General features: G+C 44.3%; 1 protein-coding gene across 5 annotated transcripts; it reads left to right on the forward strand.

Annotated features, from left to right (window-relative positions):
• The first annotated feature begins 1318 nt into the window (after positions 1-1318).
• LOC112220992 (choline transporter-like protein 1) lies at positions 1319-22430 on the forward strand. Of its 5 annotated transcripts, none has more exons than XM_042303117.1 (16): positions 1319-1459; positions 2956-3045; positions 3693-3835; positions 8331-8467; positions 14462-14555; positions 14771-14940; positions 15725-15814; positions 16007-16182; positions 16608-16794; positions 17175-17343; positions 17866-18022; positions 18882-18965; positions 19099-19236; positions 19670-19906; positions 20775-20876; positions 22142-22430. In XM_042303117.1, the coding sequence occupies exons 1-16, from the start codon at positions 1343-1345 to the stop codon at positions 22163-22165; spliced, it is 2115 nt and encodes a 704-aa protein (XP_042159051.1). In that variant the 5' UTR covers positions 1319-1342; the 3' UTR covers positions 22166-22430. The 5 variants fall into 5 exon arrangements, with proteins under 5 accessions (XP_042159051.1, XP_042159052.1, XP_042159053.1 ...); XM_042303118.1 differs by lacking the exon at positions 1319-1459 and adding an exon at positions 2041-2337; XM_042303119.1 differs by lacking the exon at positions 1319-1459 and having other exon boundaries at positions 2960-3045; positions 3639-3835.
• Positions 22431-23611: the final 1181 nt, after the last annotated feature.

Raw genomic sequence — 23611 nt, forward strand, 5'->3', positions numbered from 1 at the left:
ATTGTGAATTTCATCTTGTTTTTCTGAGGGTACCCTGGTAACAATGGAGTCTATTAAAAACTACCAGAGCGTAACGAATCAGACCCATTACACAGGGTCTGAATGACCCACCAAATGGGAGGCTCTCACCAAACACTGCCTCATTACACACTAGGCCAACAAAAACAAGAAACTGCCCCCTACTGCAAAAAGACTGCTAAATAATATGCTACATATTAGGTAACAAATGGAAGTGAAAGGTTTGAGCTACAGATTTGGAGTCCACCACACACATATAGGGACAAACAAAAAGCAATGGTCGACTCAGGAGATATTGTCCAAAAAAAGCATGACAAGTGAGGATGGCACATTTAGTTGAAATGCTGTGTCGTCACATTTAGTCATCTAGATAGTCATGAGATCCACTCCCTAAAACAAGATGAACTCTGTTATTTAGTCTGGTTTATACATAGACCTTTCTCAAAACCTCTGATTTGCTGTTTTAATGGAATGCCTAGACATATCATAGTAGCTCACAGATAGGAGTGCAAAAGGGGACAATTGTTGTAGTTTTGCTACCATGTACTATGTAGATCTTCTCGTAAGTGAGACACTAATGCAGCTAAATAGTTCAAAGATGTCCGCTTTCTTTACTTCCTTTCCTTCAACTGGAGTGATCTAAGTGAGCTGTGAGATTGGTTTTTAGATCAATGTACAAACAAATGTAGTCAAGGTGACGAGTAGAGGTAGCCAGTTCAGACTATTGAGACGCCCTGAATCTTTGACAACTCCATCCGTTTCATCTTTTGCTGTTGGGTCCACTTTACTGCCGACTTCTCCAACTTCTTTTACACAAGGTGTGACTTCCCCCTAGTGGCTGAAACCAAAATGGCAAGACGTTTGTATTGTACAAAGAGAAATCACATACTGAATGATCTCATCAAATGTTGCCCATTAATCCATTATAATCATGTACATGTCGGTATGTACAATTACATCAAAACAAATACAGAGAACACAGAATTTGTTTAGAAATGTTTTGTCTAAATTGTAGCCCTACAGTTGATGGTAAAAACAGGGATTGATAATCGAAAAGGACAAGAAAAACAAACTACTAACTTAGTACTTTGGACACATACTGTATCGCTCCAATCCCTTTATTTTAAAAAGGCATGCCAAAGGTTGATAATGCACTCCCTCATTACAGCCTTAAAAATAAACATCACACACACATTCACGCGCACAAGCACACACACAGCGCACTCTCTCCCTGGTACAACAGAAAACAATGCAACAAAGGCCCCTCTTTCTGCCTTCAGACTGGCATCTCCCTGCCAGTGCTGTGCCCCACACAGCAAAGAAGATGGAACAGAGAAGTTCGACAAGCGGTACCCAGCAAGGAAGGCCCAGGAAAACAGTGGACAACCCTTATTTGGGGACAGAATACAGCGTGCAGAAAAATCCTGGATACCGTATGAGAGTGAGAAAAGCGTTAATATATATTTTGGTATTGTGAAAAGTTATTTATGCTTCTTTCCCCCCCAGCTTAAAAGATGTGTATGCTAGTCATACATTATCATACAGTATACATTTGATTAAGATGATTGGTTTACGAACAAATCTTTCAAAAACAAGTAAATTATAGGTAGTTGCTAGAATATTGATCAAGTAGCCTAGGCTATATAGCATAATTTATTGGCTGATAAAAAAAAAATCGCATTAACCTCTGTGATGAACAATTTGGATTTAGATGAATGGAAATGGTCAATCCATTATGTTAATTTGATAATGGGAGCGCTGACAATACAAATTAATTGGGACATTTCATGCCCCCTTAGATGGCCTATTCATTTTTAAATTGATGTGCATTAGGGTTATGTTTTCTTAGGCCCACAACTCCTCCAGTTTTTAATGTCTTATAGTTTATCATGGGCGTGTGAGTCATATTGTGTAGTTAGAGTAAATGGACATTAGGATACAAAGAGAAAGCCGTGCTTTTAGAAGTCCTGCCATCCTCCGGTTATAGTCGGGTACCAAATGCGCAGTCGCATGAATGGACGCTACGTTCCTTTTCCGGCTGCATCTGCACAATCCACCAGGAAGTGTGGTGCGATAAATCCTAAACTATTAATCCCTTATACCTGGAGGAAGGAGATAGATATTAGTATGCATTTTGGATGGAATATACCATTTGTGTCGCCTTTCTAATCTACAAATCGTTCCAATCGGTGTTTTGCAATTCATGCAGGGTAAACATAATACCCTTAACTCCCTGCAAGTTTGGGTTTTTGTGCTGTAGCATTTAGTCCTTCTCAAATCTAACCCTTGACTGCAATGGGATGCTGCGGTAGCACAGAGGTAAGCTAACGGTTTCCTCCACCCCCATGTTGCATCCATTTAATTGCACCTTAAACATCATGCATGCAACGGCGATTGCACTGCTTATATTGTTGCGACCGCTGGCATCCAATGACAATTCTCACCACCGTAGTCAGATTAGATAAACCTAGGCAATATTCATCGGGGAAGAGTAGTGGTAATCCTATTATTGAAGTCGAAGAAATATCGAGCTATAACTTACGACAATAATGGTTTTATAGTTTAGTTCATTACCACCGACATCAAGCTACCGCTTGAAAGCAGCTTTGCGTACCATAAATAGCTCGTGAGCACTGTTAGCTTTGTAAACAAACCTCTCGCAACGTGCGAGATTTGACGCAATTGAACAGCGCCTTGAGAATGAAGAATAGTAGAATATCGTTAAATGTGATTGTTTAACGCAAAGTAATGTTTCACTACATTCGGCCACAGTCTATCTACGAAATTAAGATGTCAATGAAATTGCGTGCCGTTGTACATTTTTGTGTGAAATAACATGTGTAGCCTACAGTTTCACATTTGAATTGACAGACGCATATAGACTGCATCCTATTTGCTAATGTGGCACCGACGATGTTTTGGTATGTTGTTTTCCAGAGGACAAAGAGAGAATGGAAACCCTTGGAGGATCGAAGTTGCACGGATTTGCCGTGGTTCCTTTTATTTACTGTATTCTGTGTTGGAATGGTAAGTACATATATGCCTATTCATTTTACAATTGAAAACGATGTATAATGTAATACCATACATGTATGTTAAACTACATTTGAATACAAGGCTCACCTCAATGAAAGTCGTTCAACTCCTCCTATGACACACTATTTTTTTAAATGCCCAGCTGATTGATTGCCTGACTAGTGGCACCTGTTAGGTTACCACACCTACCACCTTCGCTCAGCCAATTGTCTCCAAGCATGCAGACAATTAACATCTGCTGAAGTTTAAACTTGAAGTGTGTTCAGACTTTTGAGAATGGTTGACATTGTGGCTAAAATGTATGAAACTAACAAACTGATCTGAATAGACATTCAACTCTCAGACCAGGCAATGAAAAAGTGGGAATCAAACATGCAACTATAATTAGGAGAGAGAGAGAGAGAGAGAGAGAGAGAGAGACTCTGTTGTAACAGATTAAGTACTATTCCATTTCTGGGATTTGAATCTGAATACTTAAAAACCACTGGTAATTAAACTTTGCAGTTAGACAGTAAGGATGGTACATTGCATTTTATACCTGTCAACAATATATTGATACATATCCATACCCCACTTTCACACAGGCACGTATTGCATTTGTAGCATTGGATGCTAATGCTTGGTAATGCTTCTCTCAGGGGAGTATCTGTGGGTTCACCATCGCCACGGGGGGCGCAGGCCGCCTGGTCTTTGGGTATGACAGCTACGGGAACACCTGCGGCCAACGCAATGAGCAGATCGAAGGGGTCCGGCTGAGTGGACTGGATCAGACGGACAAAAAGTGAGTCACTTCACACACTTCTCACCCACTTCACACACTTCTATCTTGAAGTGGCAGTGACATTTACCAAAACCCAACCCTATGTTTACAAACACAAATGGTAGGGCGAATTATCCCTCATTGAGAAATATTAAGAAATAGCTTTGCCCCGTTGCTCATTGGTTCAATAGAAATGTCAAATTGCAGTCATTTTAACCGTGATCTGGACGCTACTGGCATGAATAGAACGTTGAATAAATATGCAGAGGCCTCAGGAGTAGGACGTTCTGTCATGGTCAACTGTACTTACTGCCTGCACCACCCTCTGGGAACACTGGTATTTCAGCCACTTCATTTGCATTGCATGCTGATTACTTTCCCCTCTTTGGATTGACTGTGTGCTTAATGATTGGCTAGGGGTACCATAGAATTAGGAATTAGAATACCTCCTGTGGTACAGACCTGTGGGTCATCAGCACAGGGTAATTCATTTCTTTTTGGTTTTGCCGGAGTGTCAGTCAATAGATATTAATGGGTTTGAATTCGCCCTGCTTGACGGTTTTCCTCTTACCGTTTGGCCAGACTGCTGATGAAACAATGGAACATGTCATTTTTCATTATTTAAAATAATGATGCTAGTTTCTTCCTATTGGACATAGAATTTGTCCATTGTGTTAATGTGTGTATAAATGGTATGCATTGCCCTGCTGCCAATGTTTACAGACACAAGATATAGCTAGTCATAGGGAATGGGGAGAGGGAGAGAAAGTAGCTTGGTATCAGTCAGTGACTATGTAAGTGAACGGAGGTTTCTTGAGAGGGTGCTGGCTCACACCAGGAGGACCCTGTCACCCAAATTGTTGTGAAGAAGACTCCGATGTCACTGGCTGGCAGTCTTTTTCTCTCTTTTTGTATTTCTCTCTCTCTTTCTCTCTCGCTCTCTATTTATGTTTCTTTATTTTTCTTTCTAGGTCTCTGTAGGTTTCTCCCTTCTCTTTCTTTCCATACATCATTGTTTACTTTGTTTCTGCACTGTTGGGTGGTGCAGAGTGCAGACACTGCCTTGTCTCTCTGTCTGTTGGGTGGTGCAGACACTGCCTTGTCTCTCTGTCTGTTGGGTGGTGCAGACACTGCCTTGTCTCTCTGTCTGTTGGGTGATGCAGACACTGCCTTGTCTCTCTGTCTGTTGGGTGGTGCAGACACTGCCTTGTCTCTCTGTCTGTTGGGTGGTGCAGACACTGCCTTGTCTCTCTGTCTGTTGGGTGGTGCAGAGTGCAGACACTGCCTTGTCTCTGTCTCTCTGTCTGTTGGGTGGTGCAGAGTGCAGACACTGCCTTGTCTCTCTGTCTGTTGGGTGGTGCAGAGTGCAGACACTGCCTTGTCTCTCTGTCTGTTGGGTGGTGCAGACACTGCCTTGTCTCTCTGTCTGTTGGGTGGTGCAGACACTGCCTTGTCTCTCTGTCTGTTGGGTGATGCAGACACTGCCTTGTCTCTCTGTCTGTTGGGTGGTGCAGACACTGCCTTGTCTCTCTCACTCTTCCTTTGAACAACCACAAACTGGCTGTGCTGCACATAACACCCACCCTTTTAATGTGTCTCCTGAATGGTGTCTTCAGTCCCATTTTAGAGAGAGTTATACCAACAATGAGTAAACTGATTTCACTTATAGTGTGCTGTTGATGCTTGTGGTAGGGTTGTGTTGTGTAAAGACACACCTGCAGGTAAGGCTATTTAAATGAATAGCTATAGGGATATTGGACCCTTGGTTGTACATGGCTATTGTGTTGATTGATCCCACAGTGACTAGCATGCCCAGTCTGAAATAATCCCCTAGCCTTTAGTCCTGGGTAATAGTCTGACATGGGTGTCAAATGTGTGGTTGTATGTTTATTGACAGGCACATGCAAATGTATAGATGGAGGTTTTATCGACATAACTATTTTGAAATTAAATGGCTTCTGCCCTTGAGAACCTTTTTCAGGCTCACTGGTTAGCTTCCCCGGTCCATAATCATCACATTAGCTAGCAATTATATGCTTCATTAAAGCACCTTGACGGCCCCTCCCAGGATTGGGCTATTGATGTGACTGAGACACACACACACACACACACAGACAGACTGGCGCTGTAGACTGAGACCACTGGATTAATGCTGGCCCCAGCGGCAAGGTGTGTGAGTGTGTAGAAGAGTTTGGTGGAGAGGGTGTGAGGCTTGACTGACAGGCCTCGGTGCGAACGCAACCACCTGATGCTGAACTCAATTGAGAAGGCAGCTGTCACGGGATTCAATTAAGGACTACACAGCTGTCAATCCTGTTTCTGTCTCTCTCTCTCTCTCTCTCTCTCTCTCTCTCTCTCTCTCTCTCTCTCTCTCTCTCTTATTCTTCACCTCACTTCCTTCTCTCTCTTGGTATATCTTCTCTTCATGTCATTAGACCTATGGTGCTTTCAAGACTAATCATGACGTGTGTGACCTTCAGGCCGGAATGTCAGAAAGTCAGAGCTCTAGAAAAATGTTCCTAAATTCCTGACTTGGAATTACAAGTTGGATTTGTCCCTTTTGGAACTTGTTTTTTTCTGAGTTGTCTTGAATGCACTGAAGTCGGACGTCGGAGATTGCCCAGTTCCCAGTTGTTTTGAATGCGGAAATAACAACACAGCTGTGATCTTTCTTGGTGGTACTCAGACATTGTTTGTTCGAAAGTGTCTATTTTTGCAATTCTGTGGGCGAAAAAGTCTCGCATTGCTGGGGTGGATAATGTAATCCTAGCAATGTAGGCCAAGTTGAGGTTATGTTCAATGCTGTTTTCAGTCCTGCCCTCAGCAACCTTTTAAGGAATAGGCTGGTGTCACACAATACAGTCAGTGACAACAAAGTCCAAGCTTAAGGGATAGCTGGTCAGGGTTTATTTGGCTAGTACAGTTAAGCAGCTCCTCATTCACAAGGCAGGGGCCAAATGTAAACAGTACAGCGCAGTAGACGTATTGTTCTGGCCATGGCAGCTGGTTGATCCAGGATCAGTCTATCTAAGTCTGATCCTAACCTCCGCTGTTAGGAAGAACTGACCTTAGAGAAAGTCAAACTGCCCTCAAATATTCTGATAAATCCAGTGTGACTTGATTTTCATATCTATCTTCCTTTCAACAAGCATGTGTGCAGTGCAAACCACTGTGCCAGCTTATGAATCACCAGAAATTCAAATCTTGTCCATATACTGCTTACAGGGTAAGGAAACAATGTCGTTTTGTAAAATGGGTGAACTATCCCTTTAACATTTTAGAGGTGGGGGTACTTCAAACTTTTGACCTAATAGCAGGAACGGCACCATCTAGTGGTGAGAACCTGGTTATATCAGGATGTCGGATGGGACATAAAACAAACAACTTCAGTGACTAATTTCTCTGAACAGGAGAAAAAAACATCACCAAATTCACTGAGAATACAATACATAGTATGAAGAATCAGTACTCAGAGCTGCAGCTTCATACTACTTGTCAGACACATAATAATGTCTGGAACGGAGTGAATGGAATAGTATCAACCATATGGAAACCATGTGTTTGAGTCGGATACCGTTCCATGTATTCTATTCCAGCCATTACTATGAGCCCGTCCTCCCCAGTAAGGTGCCACAACCGCCTGTGTTGTCAGACATAGAGAACTGATACTGGTTGTTGGGGAGGGATTGGTGTGAGGGGTCTGTGGGTGGCTTCTGACCATTTCTTTGGATTCTTAATCATTGTTAGTAGAAAACACTTTTGGTCCAAATTGGATGTTAGGTACTGTATTTATTGAATGTTCTATGAATCCTATGAATTAATGTCAAATTTAGGGGCAATCCATTTCTGAGGTCAAATTATATTTCAACAAAATAATGTTGCAGGAATGCTAATTGGATCTGTTTCTAACTACAGAAATGAGTTCAGAACAGTCTGAGATGGTGGGTGTCATTACTTGCTGAAATTACATGAAACCACCCTTGTGTGTGTGTGTGTGTGTGAGTGTGTGTGTGTGTGTGTGTGTGTGGGGGGGGGGGGCGTGGGTGAGGCACCCCCTAGTGTATAAAAGCACCAGGCAGATGGACCACAGTGAAGGATTCTCTTATTGACATGTCCTTGTTCCTTTCACTCTCCGTTCCACTGCCAAGTCCCATGGACCAGTTCCAGGAGCAGCAGCCAAAGGCTCTCTATCTCGTGACATTCTATCATATCTCAGTGGATAAGGTATTGTTGAGGCAGTGGGTTTGCTTTGTCCCCAAAATGAACAGGACATTGAGGGGAGGTGTAGGCTTCTGGGTTTTCCCGGTCATTTTGTGACTTTGTTTTCCTCTCTCAGAATCACATGTTCCCACAATTTCACATCTCGTGACTCATTCCTCATATTTGTGATGGGAAACAGATTTTATTGATAAACTGTTAAACAAATTGCTGAAAATTCTCACATTCCTTGTTACCCATCCCTTATGTAGGTGTTATTGATAAAGAACAGATATTTCGTTGTCTGATTTGTCTGCAGGTATGTGTTCTTCCTGGACCCATGTAACATTGACATAGTGCAGAGGAAGATCAAGTCCATGGCCCTGTGTGTGTCCCTGTGTCCTGATGAAGAGCTGAAGACGTACCAGGACCTCAAGAGATTCGCCATGCACAATGGTGAGTGAGTAGGGCCCCTAGGGAAACAGAGTGGACACTGTCAGCCAGTGGTGACACAAAAGCATACAGGAACTCAAGTCCTTCTGTTCACCTGATTTAGAATTCCTCACAATCAAATGTCGACCGCATTATCTACCAAGGGAATTCTCTTCGATTATAATCACAGCCGTATATATTCCCCCCCAAGCAGACACATCGATGGCTCTGAACGAACTTTATTTGACTCTTTGCAAACTGGAATCCATACATCCTGAGGCTGCATTCATTGTAGCTGGGGAATTTAACAAGACTAATCTGAAAACAAGACTCCCTAAATTGTATCAGCATATCGATTGCGCAACCAGGGCTGGCAAAACCTTGGATCACTGCTATTCTAACTTCCGCGACGCATATAAGGCCCTGCCCCGTCCTCCTTTCGGAAAAGCTGACCACGACTCCATTTTGTTGATCCCTGCCTACAGACAGAAACTAAAACAAGAAGCTCCCACGCTGAGGTCTGTTCAACGCTGGTCCGACCAATCTGATTCCACACTCCAAGACTGCTTCCACACTCCAAGACTGCTTCCATCACGTGGACTGGGATATGTTTCGTATTGCGTCAGACAACAACATTGACGAATACGCTGATTCGGTGTGCGAGTTCATTAGAACGTACGTTGAAGATGTCGTTCCCATAGCAACGATTAAAACATTCCCAAACCAGAAACCGTGGATTGATGGCAGCATTCGCGTGAAACTGAAAGCGCGAACCACTGCTTTTAATCAGGGCAAGGTGACCGGAAATATGACCGAATACAAACAGGGTAGCAATTCCCTCCGCAAGGCAATCAAACAAGCTAAGCGTCAGTATAGAGACAAAGTAGAATCTCAATTCAACGGCTCAGACACAAGAGGTATGTGGCAGGGTCTACAGTCAATCACGGATTACAAAAAGAAAACCAGCCCCGTCACGGACCCGGATGTCTTGCTCCCAGGCAGATTAAATAACTTTTTTGCCCGCTTTGAGGAAAATACAGTGCCACTGACACGGCCTGCAACCAAAACATGCGGCCTCTCCTTCACTGCAGCCGAGGTGAGTAAAACATTTAAACGTGTTAACCCTCGCAAGGCTGCAGGCCCAGACGGCATCCCCAGCCGCGCCCTCAGAGCATGCACAGACCAGCTGGCTGGTGTGTTTACGGACATATTCAATCAATCCCTATCCCAGTCTGCTGTTCCCACATGCTTCAAGAGGGCCACCATTGTTCCTGTTCCCAAGAAAGCTAAGGTAACTGAGCTAAACGACTACCGCCCGTAGCACTCACTTCCGTCATCATGAAGTGCTTTGAGAGACTAGTCAAGGACCATATCACCTCCACCCTACCTGACACCCTAGACCCACTCCAATTTGCTTACCGCCCAAATAGGTCCACAGACGATGCAATCTCAACCACACTGCACACTGCCCTAACCCACCTGGACAAGAGGAATACCTATGTGAGAATGCTGTTCATCGACTACAGCTCGGCATTTAACACCATAGTACCCTCCAAGCTCGTCATCAAGCTCGAGACCCTGGGTCTCGACCCCGCCCTGTGCAACTGGGTACTGGACTTCCTGACGGGGCCCCCAGGTGGTGAGGGTAGGCAACAACATCTCCACCCCGCTGATCCTCAACACTGGGGCCCCACAAGGGTGCGTTCTGAGCCCTCTCCTGTACTCCCTGTTCACCCACGACTGCGTGGCCACGCACGCCTCCAACTCAATCATCAAGTTTGCGGACGACACAACAGTGGTAGGCTTGATTACCAACAACGACGAGACGGCCTACAGGGAGGAGGTGAGGGCCCTCGGAGTGTGGTGTCAGGAAAATAACCTCACACTCAACGTCAACAAAACTAAGGAGATGATTGTGGACTTCAGGAAACAGCAGAGGGAACACCCCCCTATCCACATTGATGGAACAGTAGTAGAGAGGGTAGCAAGTTTTAAGTTCCTCGGCATACACATCAGACAAACTGAATTGGTCCACTCACACAGACAGCATCGTGAAGAAGGTGCAGCAGCGCCTCTTCAACCTCAGGAGGCTGAAGAAATTCGGCTTGTCACCAAAAGCACTCACAAACTTCTACAGATGCACAATCGAGAGCATCCTGGCAGGCTGTATCACCGCCTGGTACGGCAACTGCTGCGCCCACAACCGTAAGGCTCTCCAGAGGGTAGTGAGGTCTGCACAACGCATCACCGGGGGCAAACTACCTGCCCTCCAGGACACCTACACCACCCAATGTTACAGGAAGGCCATAAAGATCATCAAGGACAACAACCACCCGAGCCACTGCCTGTTCACCCCGCTATCATCCAAAAGGCGAGATCAGTACAGGTGCATCAAAGCTGGGACCGAGAGACTGAAAAACAGCTTCTCTCAAGGCCATCAGACTGTTAAACAGCCACCACTAACATTGAGTGGCTGCTGCCAACACACTGCCTCAACTCCAGCCACTTTAATAATGGGAATTGATGGGAAATGATGAAATATATATCACTAGCCACTTTAAACAATGCTACCTAATATAATGTTTACATACCCTACATTATTCATCTCATATGTATACGTATATACTGTACTCTATATCATCTACTGCATCTTTATGTAATACATGTATCACTAGCCACTTTAACTATGCCACTTTGTTTACATACTCATCTCATATGTATATACTGTACTCGATACCATCTACTGTATCTTGCCTATGCCGCTCTGTACCATCACTAATTCATATATCTTTATGTACATATTCTTTATCCCCTTACACTTGTGTGTATAAGACAGTAGTTTTGGAATTGTTAGTTAGATTACTTGTTGGTTATTACTGCATTGTCGGAACTAGAAGCACAAGCATTTCGCTACACTCGCATTAACATCTGCTAACCATGTGTATGTGACAAATAAAATTTGATTTGGTGATTTTAGCATGTAATTCTTGGTGGGGCAAAAAAATCATAATGTGTAATGCACTACCAGCAAATCCACTACACAACACTAAACAATAAATTAAATGCACTATAACCATGACAAACGGTGCCCACAAACTGTTAGGGCCTACATAAATCTGTCCCAACACCTTACCAATGCTACACCTGCTATCAGCGGAGCCTTGTCTGGCAGCGAAACAGTTAATTCAGCTTCATTTACTCCCTTTAAAAAAACATAGCTGATATGGCTGAGTTGCTTAAACAAATGAGGTTTCTACTGACAATTTAGATGTACAAACTATGGCATAAGGGGATGACAAGCGGATAAGAGGCAATCTGTAATTTTGATTATGACATTAATGAGCGAGCGACGACGGACATAGTCAGTATAAACATTATCCCAGAAACCCTAGACCCACTCCAATTTGCATACCGCCCAAACAGATCCACAGATGATGCAATCTCTATTGCACTCCACACTGCCCTTTCCCACCTGGACAAAAGGAACACCTATGTGAGAATGCTATTCATTGACTACAGCTCAGCGTTCAACACCATAGTACCCTCCAAGCTCATCACTAAGCTAAGGATCCTGGGACTAAACACCTCCCTCTGCAACTGGATCCTGGACTTCCCGATGGGCCGCCCCCAGGTGGTGAGGGTAGGTAGCAACACATCTGCCACGCTGATCCTCAACACTGGAGCCCCCCGGGGTGTGTGCTCAGTCCCCTCCTGTACTCCCTGTTCACCCACAACTGCATGGCCAGGCATGACTCCAAGACCATCATTAAGTTTGCAGACGACACAACAGTGGTAGGCCTGATCACCGACAATGACGAAACAGCCTATAGGGAGGAGGTCAGAGACCTGGCCAGGTGGTGCCAGAATAACAACCTATCCCTCAACGTAACCAAGACTAAGGAGATGATTGTGGACTACAGGAAAAGGAGGACCGAGCACTCCCCCATTCTCATCGACGGGGCTGTAGTGGAGCAGGTTGAGAGCTTCAAATTCCTTGGTGTCCACATCACCAACAAACTAGAATGGTCCAAACACACCAAGACGGTCGTGAAGAGGGCACGACAAAGCCTATTCTCCCTCAGGAAACTAAAAAGATTTGGCATGGGTCAAATCTCCTCAAAAGGTTCTACAGCTGCAACATCGAGTGCATGACTGGTTGCATCACTGCCTGGTACAGCAATTGCTCGGCCTCCGACCGCAAGGCACTACAGAGGGTAGTAGTACATCATCACCAGTACATCACTGGGGCTAAGTTGCCTGCCATCCAGGACCTCTACACCAGGCTGTGTCTGAGGAAGTCCCTAAAAATTGTCCGACTGTTTTCTCTACTACCGCATGGCAAGCGGTACCGGAGTGCCAAGTCTAGGACAAAAAGGCTTGCCGGGATGCTGGCCTTCTAGGCAGAGTTGCAAAGAAAAGTAATATCTGACTGGCCAATAAAAATAAAAGACATTAAGATGGGCAAAAGAACAGACATTGGACAGAGGAACTCTGCCTAGAAGGCCAGCATCCCGGAGTCACCTCTTCACTGTAGACGTTGAGACTGGTGTTTTGTGGGTACTATTTAATGAAGCTGCCATTTGAGGACTTGTGAGGCATCTGTTTATCAAACTAGACACTCTAATGTACTTGTCTTCTTGCTCAGCTGTGCACCGGGGCCTCCCACTCTTTCTATTCTGGTTAGGGCCAGTTTGCGCTGTTCTGTGACGGGAGTAGTACACAGCATTGGACAAGATCTTCAGTTTCTTTGGCAATTTCTCACATGGAATAGCCTTCATTTCTCATAACAAGAGTAGACTGATGAATTTCAGAAGAAAGGTCTTTGTTTCTGGCCATTTTGAGTCTGTAATCGAACCCACAAATGCTGATGCTCCAGATACTCAACTAGTCTAAAGAAACCAGTTTTATTGCTTATTTAATCAGGACAACAGTTTTCAGCTGTGCTAACATAATTGCCAACAGGTTTTCTAATGATCAATTAGCCTTTTAAAATGATAAACTTGGATTAGCTAACACAACATGCCATTGGAACGCAGGAGTGATGGTTGCTGATAATGGGCCTCTGTACGCCTATGTTGATATTCCATTTAAAAATTCAGCCGTTTCCAGCTACAATAGTCATTTACAACATTAACCATGTCTACACTGTATTTCTGATGAATTTGATATTTTAATGGAAAGACCGGCAAGGAAGCGCTTGCATTTTATTCATCACAATCTCACATCATATCCATGAAAAAAAAAAAAACTCATCACCACAAATTTTTAGATGAGTGGCATTAAAAAAAAAAAAAAATTGAAAGATTGTTCCGTTAGAAAAGAGTGCTATGAGGAGCAGTTGTTTCTCACCCACCCCACCCCACCCCCATAAACAGAAGGCTACTAGGTCATCGTTCCAGCAGCCATCCATCACGTCATTGACAGTGAATCACTGCCATCCTTTGGAACGACAAACCCTTTCTACAAACACTGACATGACCGTGATCCCGCGTGCCATCTTCCCTTAATACTGTCCTTTCATTCAACACACACTCTGGCACAGCAGGCACCTTGGCACATGTGGAGAGCGAACTAGATGAACAAAAGGCACCATTAAGGCCAATGCCACCCCTTGCTGTATGGGTACTGTTGTTTGTGCTATCCTAGCCCGTCCTTCAGCCAGGCTTACGTGTCTCCTGTCAGCACTGTATATACTTATTGTGATACACGCACTCCATGTATGCCCCATGATAGACTGGGCTGGGGTTATGTAACTTTGCCTTCTCCAGAGGTCTTGTGTTCTGATTCTGAATTCCTGTGGCAGTGAGCGTAACACAGTTAAGAACAAGATTGTGTAACGTGCTCAGTTGCATGAAGGGAAAAGGATGAAATATGGATCAGCATATGTTGGTTTAGACAACATATTGAGCTATAACTGATCACTTCTGGGGAGACTGAATTTAAATCAATCGTCCTTATGTTCCAAGATATGTTTGTGGTTTCACTTTCCTGTGTTCAATGTCTTTGTATTTCACTCAGGGTCGGAGCTGTGTTCATACGAACTAGCCGGTCACAAATACCCCAGCCTTCCAGAGAGGTTTGACAAATGTCCCAAACTTCCAGTTCCACCCAGGTAGGAAGACTTAACATTAGGGCCTCATTTCAATAGGCTTAGATTGCTTACTTTCATTCAGGACTTTCACTTAACCAGTCATATAGATTAGATATTACCTCAAGAAAGGGGGGTACATATATATTTTTTTAAGTATTCAAACCAGTCATGTTTTAGAGAATCTCCCAGGTCATGTGACCCCTGATGTTTGACCTCTACTTCGTTCCATCCCACAGCAAATCTCTCCCGGTGTTCAACCGCTGCACACCGGTGGACATCTCCTGCTATGCCAAGTTTGCAGAGGCTGTGGTGACGTTTGTGAGCGACAACAGCGTGTTGCACAGGCTGATCGGTGGCGTGATTGCCAGCAAGGAGATCATCGTGGGCCTCTGTCTGCTGGCGCTAGGTGATGACCTCATCAGCATGTTTGTTATCAGCAGTATCTCGGGGATGCTGGATAGATATAAGCAATATGGCCAAATCTGCACCCATTGGGGAACAAGGTGGAACTACTACCATGCCTATCCAATTGTTTCAGATCTACATGAAGAGCCAGGGGAAGGGGCTAATGGGTTGTTTCTGAACAGGGCCTTAGTCTCTGAACTCAGTGGGAGGGATTGGTCTTGTGAGAGTGAATGACTAAATCTTTATTGTATTTCTGGGGCCCACTAGTCTCTGAGCCTTCCCTAATGTGAGCCAGTAAAGAATAGACCTGCATAGGGAACATCTGTCCTGCTCTAGTGCATTCTGCTGATTTCTCCATATCAGTATGTAGTGTCAGTACATAGGCAGTTACTGTAGGTCAGACATCAACGGCGGAGAAACACAGTGCTCGGTGAAAATACAGCAAAGTCATCACATCTTTGAGTCCCCCCTGAGACTGCACTCTTTGGAATGAGAGGAAGGAAGCTCTCAGGTAAAGGGCATGACATGGGAGCCATATGAACTTGTACATTTGGGAGTTAATGCTCAGAGTACATGTGGGTTAGAGTAAGACAAGGTTCTGCTGTGTCAAGGTGGGGAAGGAAAGGGTTTGAATATGGTTAGCTGATCCTCGATCTTCACTTGGTGAACTGGTTCTCTTGAGTTCTGATTCGTGGTCAGTTTTGGTTTTTGATTCCAAATGGTTGAGGTTAGGGTTGAGGCCCGAGGGCAGGGTTAACTGATCCTAGATCTGTGTTGTGCTACAGTGCTCTCCATGATCCTAATGCTGATCATCCGCTACATCTCTGCTGTGCTGGTCTGGATCCTCACTGCCATGGTGGTCCTGGGCTCCCTGGGTGAGCTCATTTACCTGTCTCCTAGCCTTACTTCCTGTGCAGTGTTTTGATCAATCAAAATAACAACTGAAAACCGTGCCATAGTTTTGCACCTAACAGTCATTCTATGATCATTTGTGGGACAGTCCTCTTTGCATTTAGCAGTGTGCAGGTGTTCAATCTATCATAGAAAGTGTCTCTGTTTTTCTGTAGCGGGCACAAGCATTCTGTGGTGGCTGTACATAGACCACCGGTTAACTGCCAACAAGACCTTATCTAAAGAGACTGCAGAGACTACGGAGACAAAAGATGCTGAGGAGGAAGCAGAGATGACAAGGGACAATGCCCAGGCGCTTCTGGTGTATGCCATCGCTGCCACCGTATTCACAGTGAGTACAGTTAGTGTTTGTGTTTGGAGTGAAAGGGAGACTGGGCAACCAAGCCTTGTAAATTGTGGGTGGAGTATGTGTGACATTTCAGATTGAATGCCTGGCGCTGCTTTGAAATCTCAAACTCTTGACTCCTGGCACCTCCCTACTTTTTTACTCCCCCCCTCCTTTCTCTCTTTAACCTTCCTCTCACTCTCTCCCACTCCTGTTGGCCATCTTCCCTTTGTTTCATCATTCTCTATTACCCCTTGTCTTCCTGTCTGTTTTTGTCTTCCTATGTCCCTTCCACCTTCTCTTGACCTGTTGTTCTCTTCTTCACTCATTTATATCCCTCTCCCTCCTTATTGATCCCAATTTCTCTCGCTCTCTCTCATCCCTCTCTTCCTATACCCTTCTCTCTCTTTCTGTGTGATTTCCCCCCCCAGGTGATCCTTCTCCTGCTGATGCTGTTCATGAGGAAACGAGTGGCCCTGACCATCGCCCTGTTCCACGTGGCCGGCAAGGTGTTCATCCACCTGCCGTTGCTCACCCTGCAGCCCTTCTGCACCTTCCTGGCCCTGCTCCTCTTCTGGATGTACTGGGGCCTGGTGCTGCTCTTTCTCGGGACCACCGGTGAGGGAGGGTTAGGGAGAGGGAGGGAGGGTGGAGGAGGAGGGAGCGGGGCAAGGGTTCTCCTCTTCTGGATGTACTGGGGCCTGGTGCTGCTCTTTCTCGGGACCACCTGTGAGGGAGGGAGAGGGGTAGAGAGGGAGGGAGGGTGGAGGAGGGAGCGGGGCAATGGTTCTCCTCTTCTGGATGTACTGGGGCCTGGCACTGGAAGCAAAAGTGAGTGAGAGAGAGAGAGAGAATTTTTACAAATGGTAAGTGATGAATTCCAACACAACAGGACATCGCACTAGTACGGTTTAGTTCAATTTACTGTATTGGCCTTATTCAGGAACTTGTCCAAACTAGTCCTGACCACTAGACTGAGACTGAGATGTCCACCTCAGGGAACCCGGTCCAGAACGAGGAGACAGGTCTGACAGAGTTCCGCCTGACTGGGCCTCTGCAGTACATGACGTGGTACCACGCTGTGGGCCTCATCTGGATCAGTGAGTTCATCCTGGCCTGCCAGCAGATGACTGTCGCTGGGGCTGTGGTAACGTACTACTACACAAGGTCTGACTCTGAAATTATATTTTCATGATTTGTTTATGTACAAACTCTACCTACATGTACATATTACCTCGACTAACTGGTGCCCCCCCACATTGACTCTGTACTGGTATCCCCTGTATATACTGTAGCCTCGCTATTGTTATTTTACTGCTGCTGTTTAATTATTTGTTACCTTTTATTTTCTATTTTTTTTACTTAACACTTATTTTTTCTTAACTTTTTAAAGCATTGTTGGTAAAGGGCTTTTAAGTAAAGCATTTCACTAAGTTCTACACCCGTTGTATTCGGCGCATGTGACAAATACAATTTGATTTTAAATGTTTATTCTATAGGATATCGGCTATAAGATTAGTAATAACATTCGATTTTATTTTCTGTCACAGAAGTGTGTTCTGCTAAAACAAAAGTCGAGGAATTTATGGGAATTCCAGAGAGAAGAACAAGAATGTCAATTTAAACTTCTTGGTCTCTTCATTTATTTGGCCTCCATTCTATTTCCCTCTATCCTTTCCTCTGTCTCAGGGACAAGACCAGGCTGCCAGTCACCCCCATCCTGTCGTCAGTGCTGAGACTGATGAGGTACCACCTGGGCACGGTGGCCAAGGGTTCCTTCATTATCACCCTGGTCAAGATCCCACGCCTAATGCTCATGTACGTCCACAACCAGCTCAAGGGCAAGGTAAAGCACCCTGTTGACTAACTTCTCTCTCTCTCTCTGACATTCATTGTATGGAGAATAATAAAATACTGCATGTTACATACAGTGATGTGCTGTACAAGCTAATCAAGGCTAGCTTGTTTGCTTGTCACCAGTAGATCTTACATTGCTGTCAATGTCAACATTGTTGTGACATGACACCTGCCATCTTCTGTTGCTCTGTTTAGGACAGTTTTAAGAGGAGAGAGGATGTATGTTCAGACGGCTGTTTGAGTTTGATACAGTGCTGGTAACATTAGGGGTGTTGGTTTGGTTAATAAATGGGACATATAATGACTATATATTTGAACTAACTCATTTTGGATAAACATCTGGTAAACCATGTTACTATATTATTATGTCATTTTCTTTACAGGTATGTTTCTTTATTCTCCTTGGAGGGTAATGTGAGTTAGTGTCTGTTGTCCTTAACCTACTGTTTGTTGTCACGTCCCAAGTGTTGCTGCTTGACTTGATCTATGGAGAGACACCTTGCAGCATAATGAATTGAAGGGATAAATTGGCATTAGCTCTCCAGAGTTCTGAGAGTGGAGGTAACTTCACCTGACTAATGCCCTGAACTGTAGGCCTACAGTTCAGTTGGGTAGGCCTACAGTTCAGTTGGGTAGGCCTACAGTTCAGTTGGGTAGGCCTACAGTTCAGTTGGGTAGGCCTACAGCAATCTGACTGCCTGCTGCTTTCAGTTTCCACTATCTTTTGGTTTAGCATGGAGATGTGAGAACACTATGTTCTGGAGCTCTGCAGGGAACAGTTTTGAAAACTATTGTATCTATTTTTGAATAGTGCATCTGATACCTTTCCCCATCTCTCTCTCACACAGGAAAATGCATTTGCTCGCTGCATGTTGAAGACCTGTATCTGCTGCCTGTGGTGTTTGGAGAAGTGCCTCAACTATTTGAATCAGGTAGGAGTGCTTTCCTTCCCCCTAATTGGATATTTGTTTTATATAAATAAAGGATAGATAACAGGTGTAAGTTGGTTTGTGTCCTGCTGGTCTGCTTTAGTGACTACAGTCTCTCCGCTCTCTCTGTCTTTAGAATGCGTACGCGGCGACAGCCATCAACAGCACCAGTTTCTGTACGTCGGCGCGCGACGCCTTTGTGATTCTGGTAGAGAACGCTCTGAGGGTGGCCGCCATCAACGCCGTGGGAGACTTTGTCCTCTTCCTGGGCAAGGTGAGGGGGGCAGCTGGGATACTTGAGGGCTTCAGAGTAGTCCCTATTCACTGTTACAGGATCAGATCTACTTTTCAACCCCTTGATTATTAAGGTTAGGATAGGGTTAGGGTAATCTGTTCCTAGATCTGTGGTTAAGGGCAGCCGTTACATTGAGTGTGGGCCTGATTGCGTGGACTCACGGGAGGCTGCTGAGGGGAGAATGGCTCATAATAATGGCCAGAACAGAGTAAATGGAATGGCATCAAACACCTGGAAACCATGTATTTGATACCATTACACTAATTCCATTCCTGCCATTAACACGGGCCCGTCCTCCCCAATTAAGGAGCCACCAACCTCCTGTGGCGTTGACTGTTCAATTGCCTGAATTTGAGGAGTAAAACTTTGACCCTTTGACCCTGAGTGTGTGTTTGTGTGTGTGCGTGGTCAGATCCTGATCGTGACTTCCACAGCGTTCGCCGGCGTACTGCTGCTGAACTACCAGCGGGACTACGCAGAGTGGGTCCTCCCTCTCATCATTGTCTGCCTCTTTGCCTTCCTGGTGGCCCACTGCTTCCTGTCCATCTTCGAGATCGTGGTGGACGTACTCTTCCTCTGCTTCGCCATTGACACCAAATACAATGACGGTACACCGGGCAAGGAGTTCTACATGGACAAAGCCCTGATGGTAATCTACGTGAAGATATGGTATACTGGTGGGATTTTGTTGAAATGGGAAATTATATGTGTATCTATACTGGACAAAAATATAAATATATTGGTCCCATGTTTCATGAGCTGAAATAAAAGATCCCTGAAATGTTCCATATGCACAAAAAGCTTATTTAGCTCAAAGTTTGTGCACTAATTTGTTTACATCCCTGTTAGTGAGCATTTCTCCTTTGCCAAGGTAATCCATCCACCTGACATGTGTGGCATATCACGCTCCCTCAACTTGAGACATCTGTGTCATTGTGTTGTGACAAAGCGGCACATTTTAGTGGCCCTTTATTGTCCCCAGCACAAGGTGCATCTGTGTAATGATTATGCTCTTTAATCAGCTTCTTGATATGCCACATCTGTCAGGTGGATGGATTATCTTGGCATAGGAGAAGTGCTCACTAACAGGGTTGTAAACACATTTGTACACATAATTGAAGAGAAATACAGTTTTCGTACATATGGAACATTTCTGGAATCTTTTATTTCAGCTCATGAAATATATGACCAACATGTTCCATTTAAATTTTGTTCAGTCTAGGTTTTTGTTTTTCTACACTAAAGCTAAGGATTCTGTGGTTTAATGACAAAGGTAATGCATTAATTTACATTGTTTTCATTTTAGCATACTTACAATAGTGAGTGCATACAGTTTTATATTTTTTCTTTCATACTGGTACCCCATGGGAATCGAACCCACAACCCTGGAGTTGCAAGTGCCATGCTCTACCAACTGAGCCAGACGGGACCATTCACATGATATATTAAGTGTATATTAACCGACACTGGTGCGTTTCAGCACATGGTATGACACTCCTTTCCATCTCTTCCTGCAGGAGTTTGTGGAAAACAGCAGGAAGTTGGAACGGGTGGTGGAGCGAGGGCGGAGCCGCCCCACTGAAGCGGTGTCGGTGGAGGGGCCGGAGATGAAGCCCATGGTGAGTGACAGTGGAGAGGGCGGTGACACTGAGGTGGGCTGGGGCTTGGACGGAGGCGGGGGAGAGTGGGAGGAGCTGCAGGAGTTCCATGTGTACTACCTCCTGGTAGGGGTGCTGGTGGACTGGGCCCTGGGGGAGCAGTGTACCATGGTCTCCTTGATCCTCTGCCTGACCGAGGACGTGGTCCTCTTCTTCTGCGTCTACCTGCCCACCTCCACACTCGTGCTCTTCGCCATTCTGCTCCAGAAACCCTCCCCCGTCGTCGTGCCTCAGCCACAACCAAAGGCACAGACGCCGTCGCCATCTAGATCGTTGTCTTCGCATGCTAGCTAAAGCATGCTAACTAACTTACCACAACAGCAACTTGCTCACCCTCATCTCTAATAACTCTTCTCAAACTATTCCATCCCTCTTTTCTTTTTACATTTTTTTTTACTGTTTTTTTGTTTTGCTTGTCTGTCATCTCCTGGCCATCTTTAACCTGAAGTGTAAATTAGTTGGGTTTTTTGTGCCTTATCACCATGGTGCTTTTTGGTAAATAGGGGCATGTCTGGTAGCTCTTCTGTCAGCTTAGAAAGATGGTGGGGGGGATGAACACAAAGAAACAGTATGCCATGAACAGTCCACCCCCCTAAAGTAAACAGCAGTGAGAAACAACAATGCCAGACTGCTGATGCATTGCTAAAAAGGGAGCAATGGGAAGATGTATATAGGTCTTTTTTTTTGCCTGTTTATTGTACGGTGCTGCTGGATTTCCATTTACTGCTGGAATTATTTAAAGCACTGTTAGGCGCTACTGAAGTTGGCAACTATCTGTTTACTTGTAGATTTGGCCTTTTCTTATCTCCTAGATACTCAGAGCATTATGGGTAAAGTTATTCTTGTAATTTTGTAGTTAAGAGGTAGAAGTATCTCCCCCAGTAGTTTGAAAATAATAAGCTATGTGTATTAGTCATAATGTACAATCATTGTTGATAACCGCAAGCAAGTCAGCTTTGGCCCAAGGATATACAGGTGTATCCCTCAGCCCTCCTCTGAGTGTCCCTCAGCTTTCAGGTCACAAGATGGATCTTAACATCACCACTCCACTGCATGGCTTCCATTTTCTTTTCCGTACCATTTTCTTATCCATACATTTCCAAGCTTTTTTAAAAATCTAACCCTTTTCCCACCCATTTATTATTTTACCATGGAAGTACTTTTTTCAATGACTGCATGTGATGCTGTGAATGGAGTAATAAGACTTGAATAACTTTGCTTTCCAGGCTCCAGGAACAAGTTCAGCTTGACCAAAATCACCTAAAGGGACTTTTTTTTAAAGACATTCCAAAATGTTTATTTTTACCAATGTGTAACATGTTTACTATGGTTTCACTCCAGGGATACAATATTTTAATAAGAAACTGTAAAAAAATATATAACAATGTAATGAAGCACTTTATATTGAAGCGCTGCATATTTTAAAAGGCTGATGCATTTTTCGTAGTGATGTCCTTTTTTATAAGACAAAGAATTGCCATCTAGTCAAACACAGTACTAAAATGTATTGAATCACTGGGTTGTCAACGTTTTGCATAACAAGTTTGCCTTTTGGTTGGACTTCTCGATCAGCGTGATACTTATTCATCATGCAATGATAGCACTTAGATGTGTTTTTAATCAACCACTGAAACTTAAGTACGTTAGACTCACGTTTGCATTTGAATTCAATCTGCATCATGGAAGTGTTATTTTGTTTTGAAAGGAGATGTATTTTTTTACCAGTGAGTGTAGGGGATTCTTTTTAAATTTTGCAGCGCGATTTTTGGGATGTGCAGAAACAGAGGATGTGATCATACAACAGTGTTACAGCAGGAGGAAGACAACTTGTAGTTCCCATGGTTTGGAGGGACACAGAGACAAAGTTACTGCGATTTGGAAGTCTACCCCCCCCCTACACCTAGGCACTTAGATCTACAAGGGACCATGAGAAGTTTAGGGACTAAGAGTTCATTATGAACTGGGCATGACATTTACAGAGAAATATCCAGAGGGCTGCAAAGGCTGTTGCTTTTCTTACTCAACCAATTGTCCCCTAGTTTGACTCACTTGGTTCCTCTATCAAACCAGTCAGTCATTGTTGGGATTGATGGACAATGTACATTTGACCTAATCAGGTGAGGTGTAACGAGTCCTCTTCCACTGAAGTCTCAGTAGGAAGTGAACTCAGACTTTGCAGCCCTCGAGCAATAACGCAACACCATGTAGTATTTACCGCTATAAAAATGTCTTCCTACTTGCACTACAGCTTTTAAAGACAAAAGTTCCTGGCATAGAGCTATCATCTGATGTTAGGTGGGGGGGGGGAGTGGAGGTGGATACACTCTCACTTTGCCTTAACCGGTTCCATAGGCTGTGCCCCCCATCTTATTGGTTAATGACGGGACTCCCCAGTTTAACTTGGGGGTGGGGTGGTAGAAGTGCTGTAAGCCTTAAGTCCCCTCTTCTCTTTGCAGTAGATTTGTATTTGATACCCAGAGTACTGAATCCATTGGAGCGACTGAAGAACAACTTTGACCCCCCTTTTTTTTTTTGTTGTTGTTGCTGTTATTGATCTAGGTGAGAAAACTGCTCTTTTTGTTTATGTGAAGGGTTTCAGAATGGTATGAATTGCACATGATTTATGCAGTTATTTTGTACCGAGAGTTTAATGTGTTGATAAGACTGAATAGTATTCTGATATTGTGACGTGATCC

The sequence above is a fragment of the Oncorhynchus tshawytscha genome, linkage group LG21 (assembly GCF_018296145.1).
Source record: "Oncorhynchus tshawytscha isolate Ot180627B linkage group LG21, Otsh_v2.0, whole genome shotgun sequence".
Lineage (NCBI taxonomy): Eukaryota > Metazoa > Chordata > Actinopteri > Salmoniformes > Salmonidae > Oncorhynchus > Oncorhynchus tshawytscha.

What these genes read in the sequence shown, in the direction of transcription:
- LOC112220992 (XM_042303117.1), top strand. Translation starts at nt 1,343, where the DNA reads ATGGAACAGAGAAGTTCGACAAGCGGTACCCAGCAAGGAAGGCCCAGG. An exon ending in CCTCTGTCTGCTGGCGCTAG is followed by an intron (nt 14,941 to 15,724) that starts GTGATGACCTCA and finishes GTTGTGCTACAG; the next exon opens with TGCTCTCCATGATCCTAATG. An exon ending in GGTGGTCCTGGGCTCCCTGG is followed by an intron (nt 15,815 to 16,006) that starts GTGAGCTCATTT and finishes GTTTTTCTGTAG; the next exon opens with CGGGCACAAGCATTCTGTGG.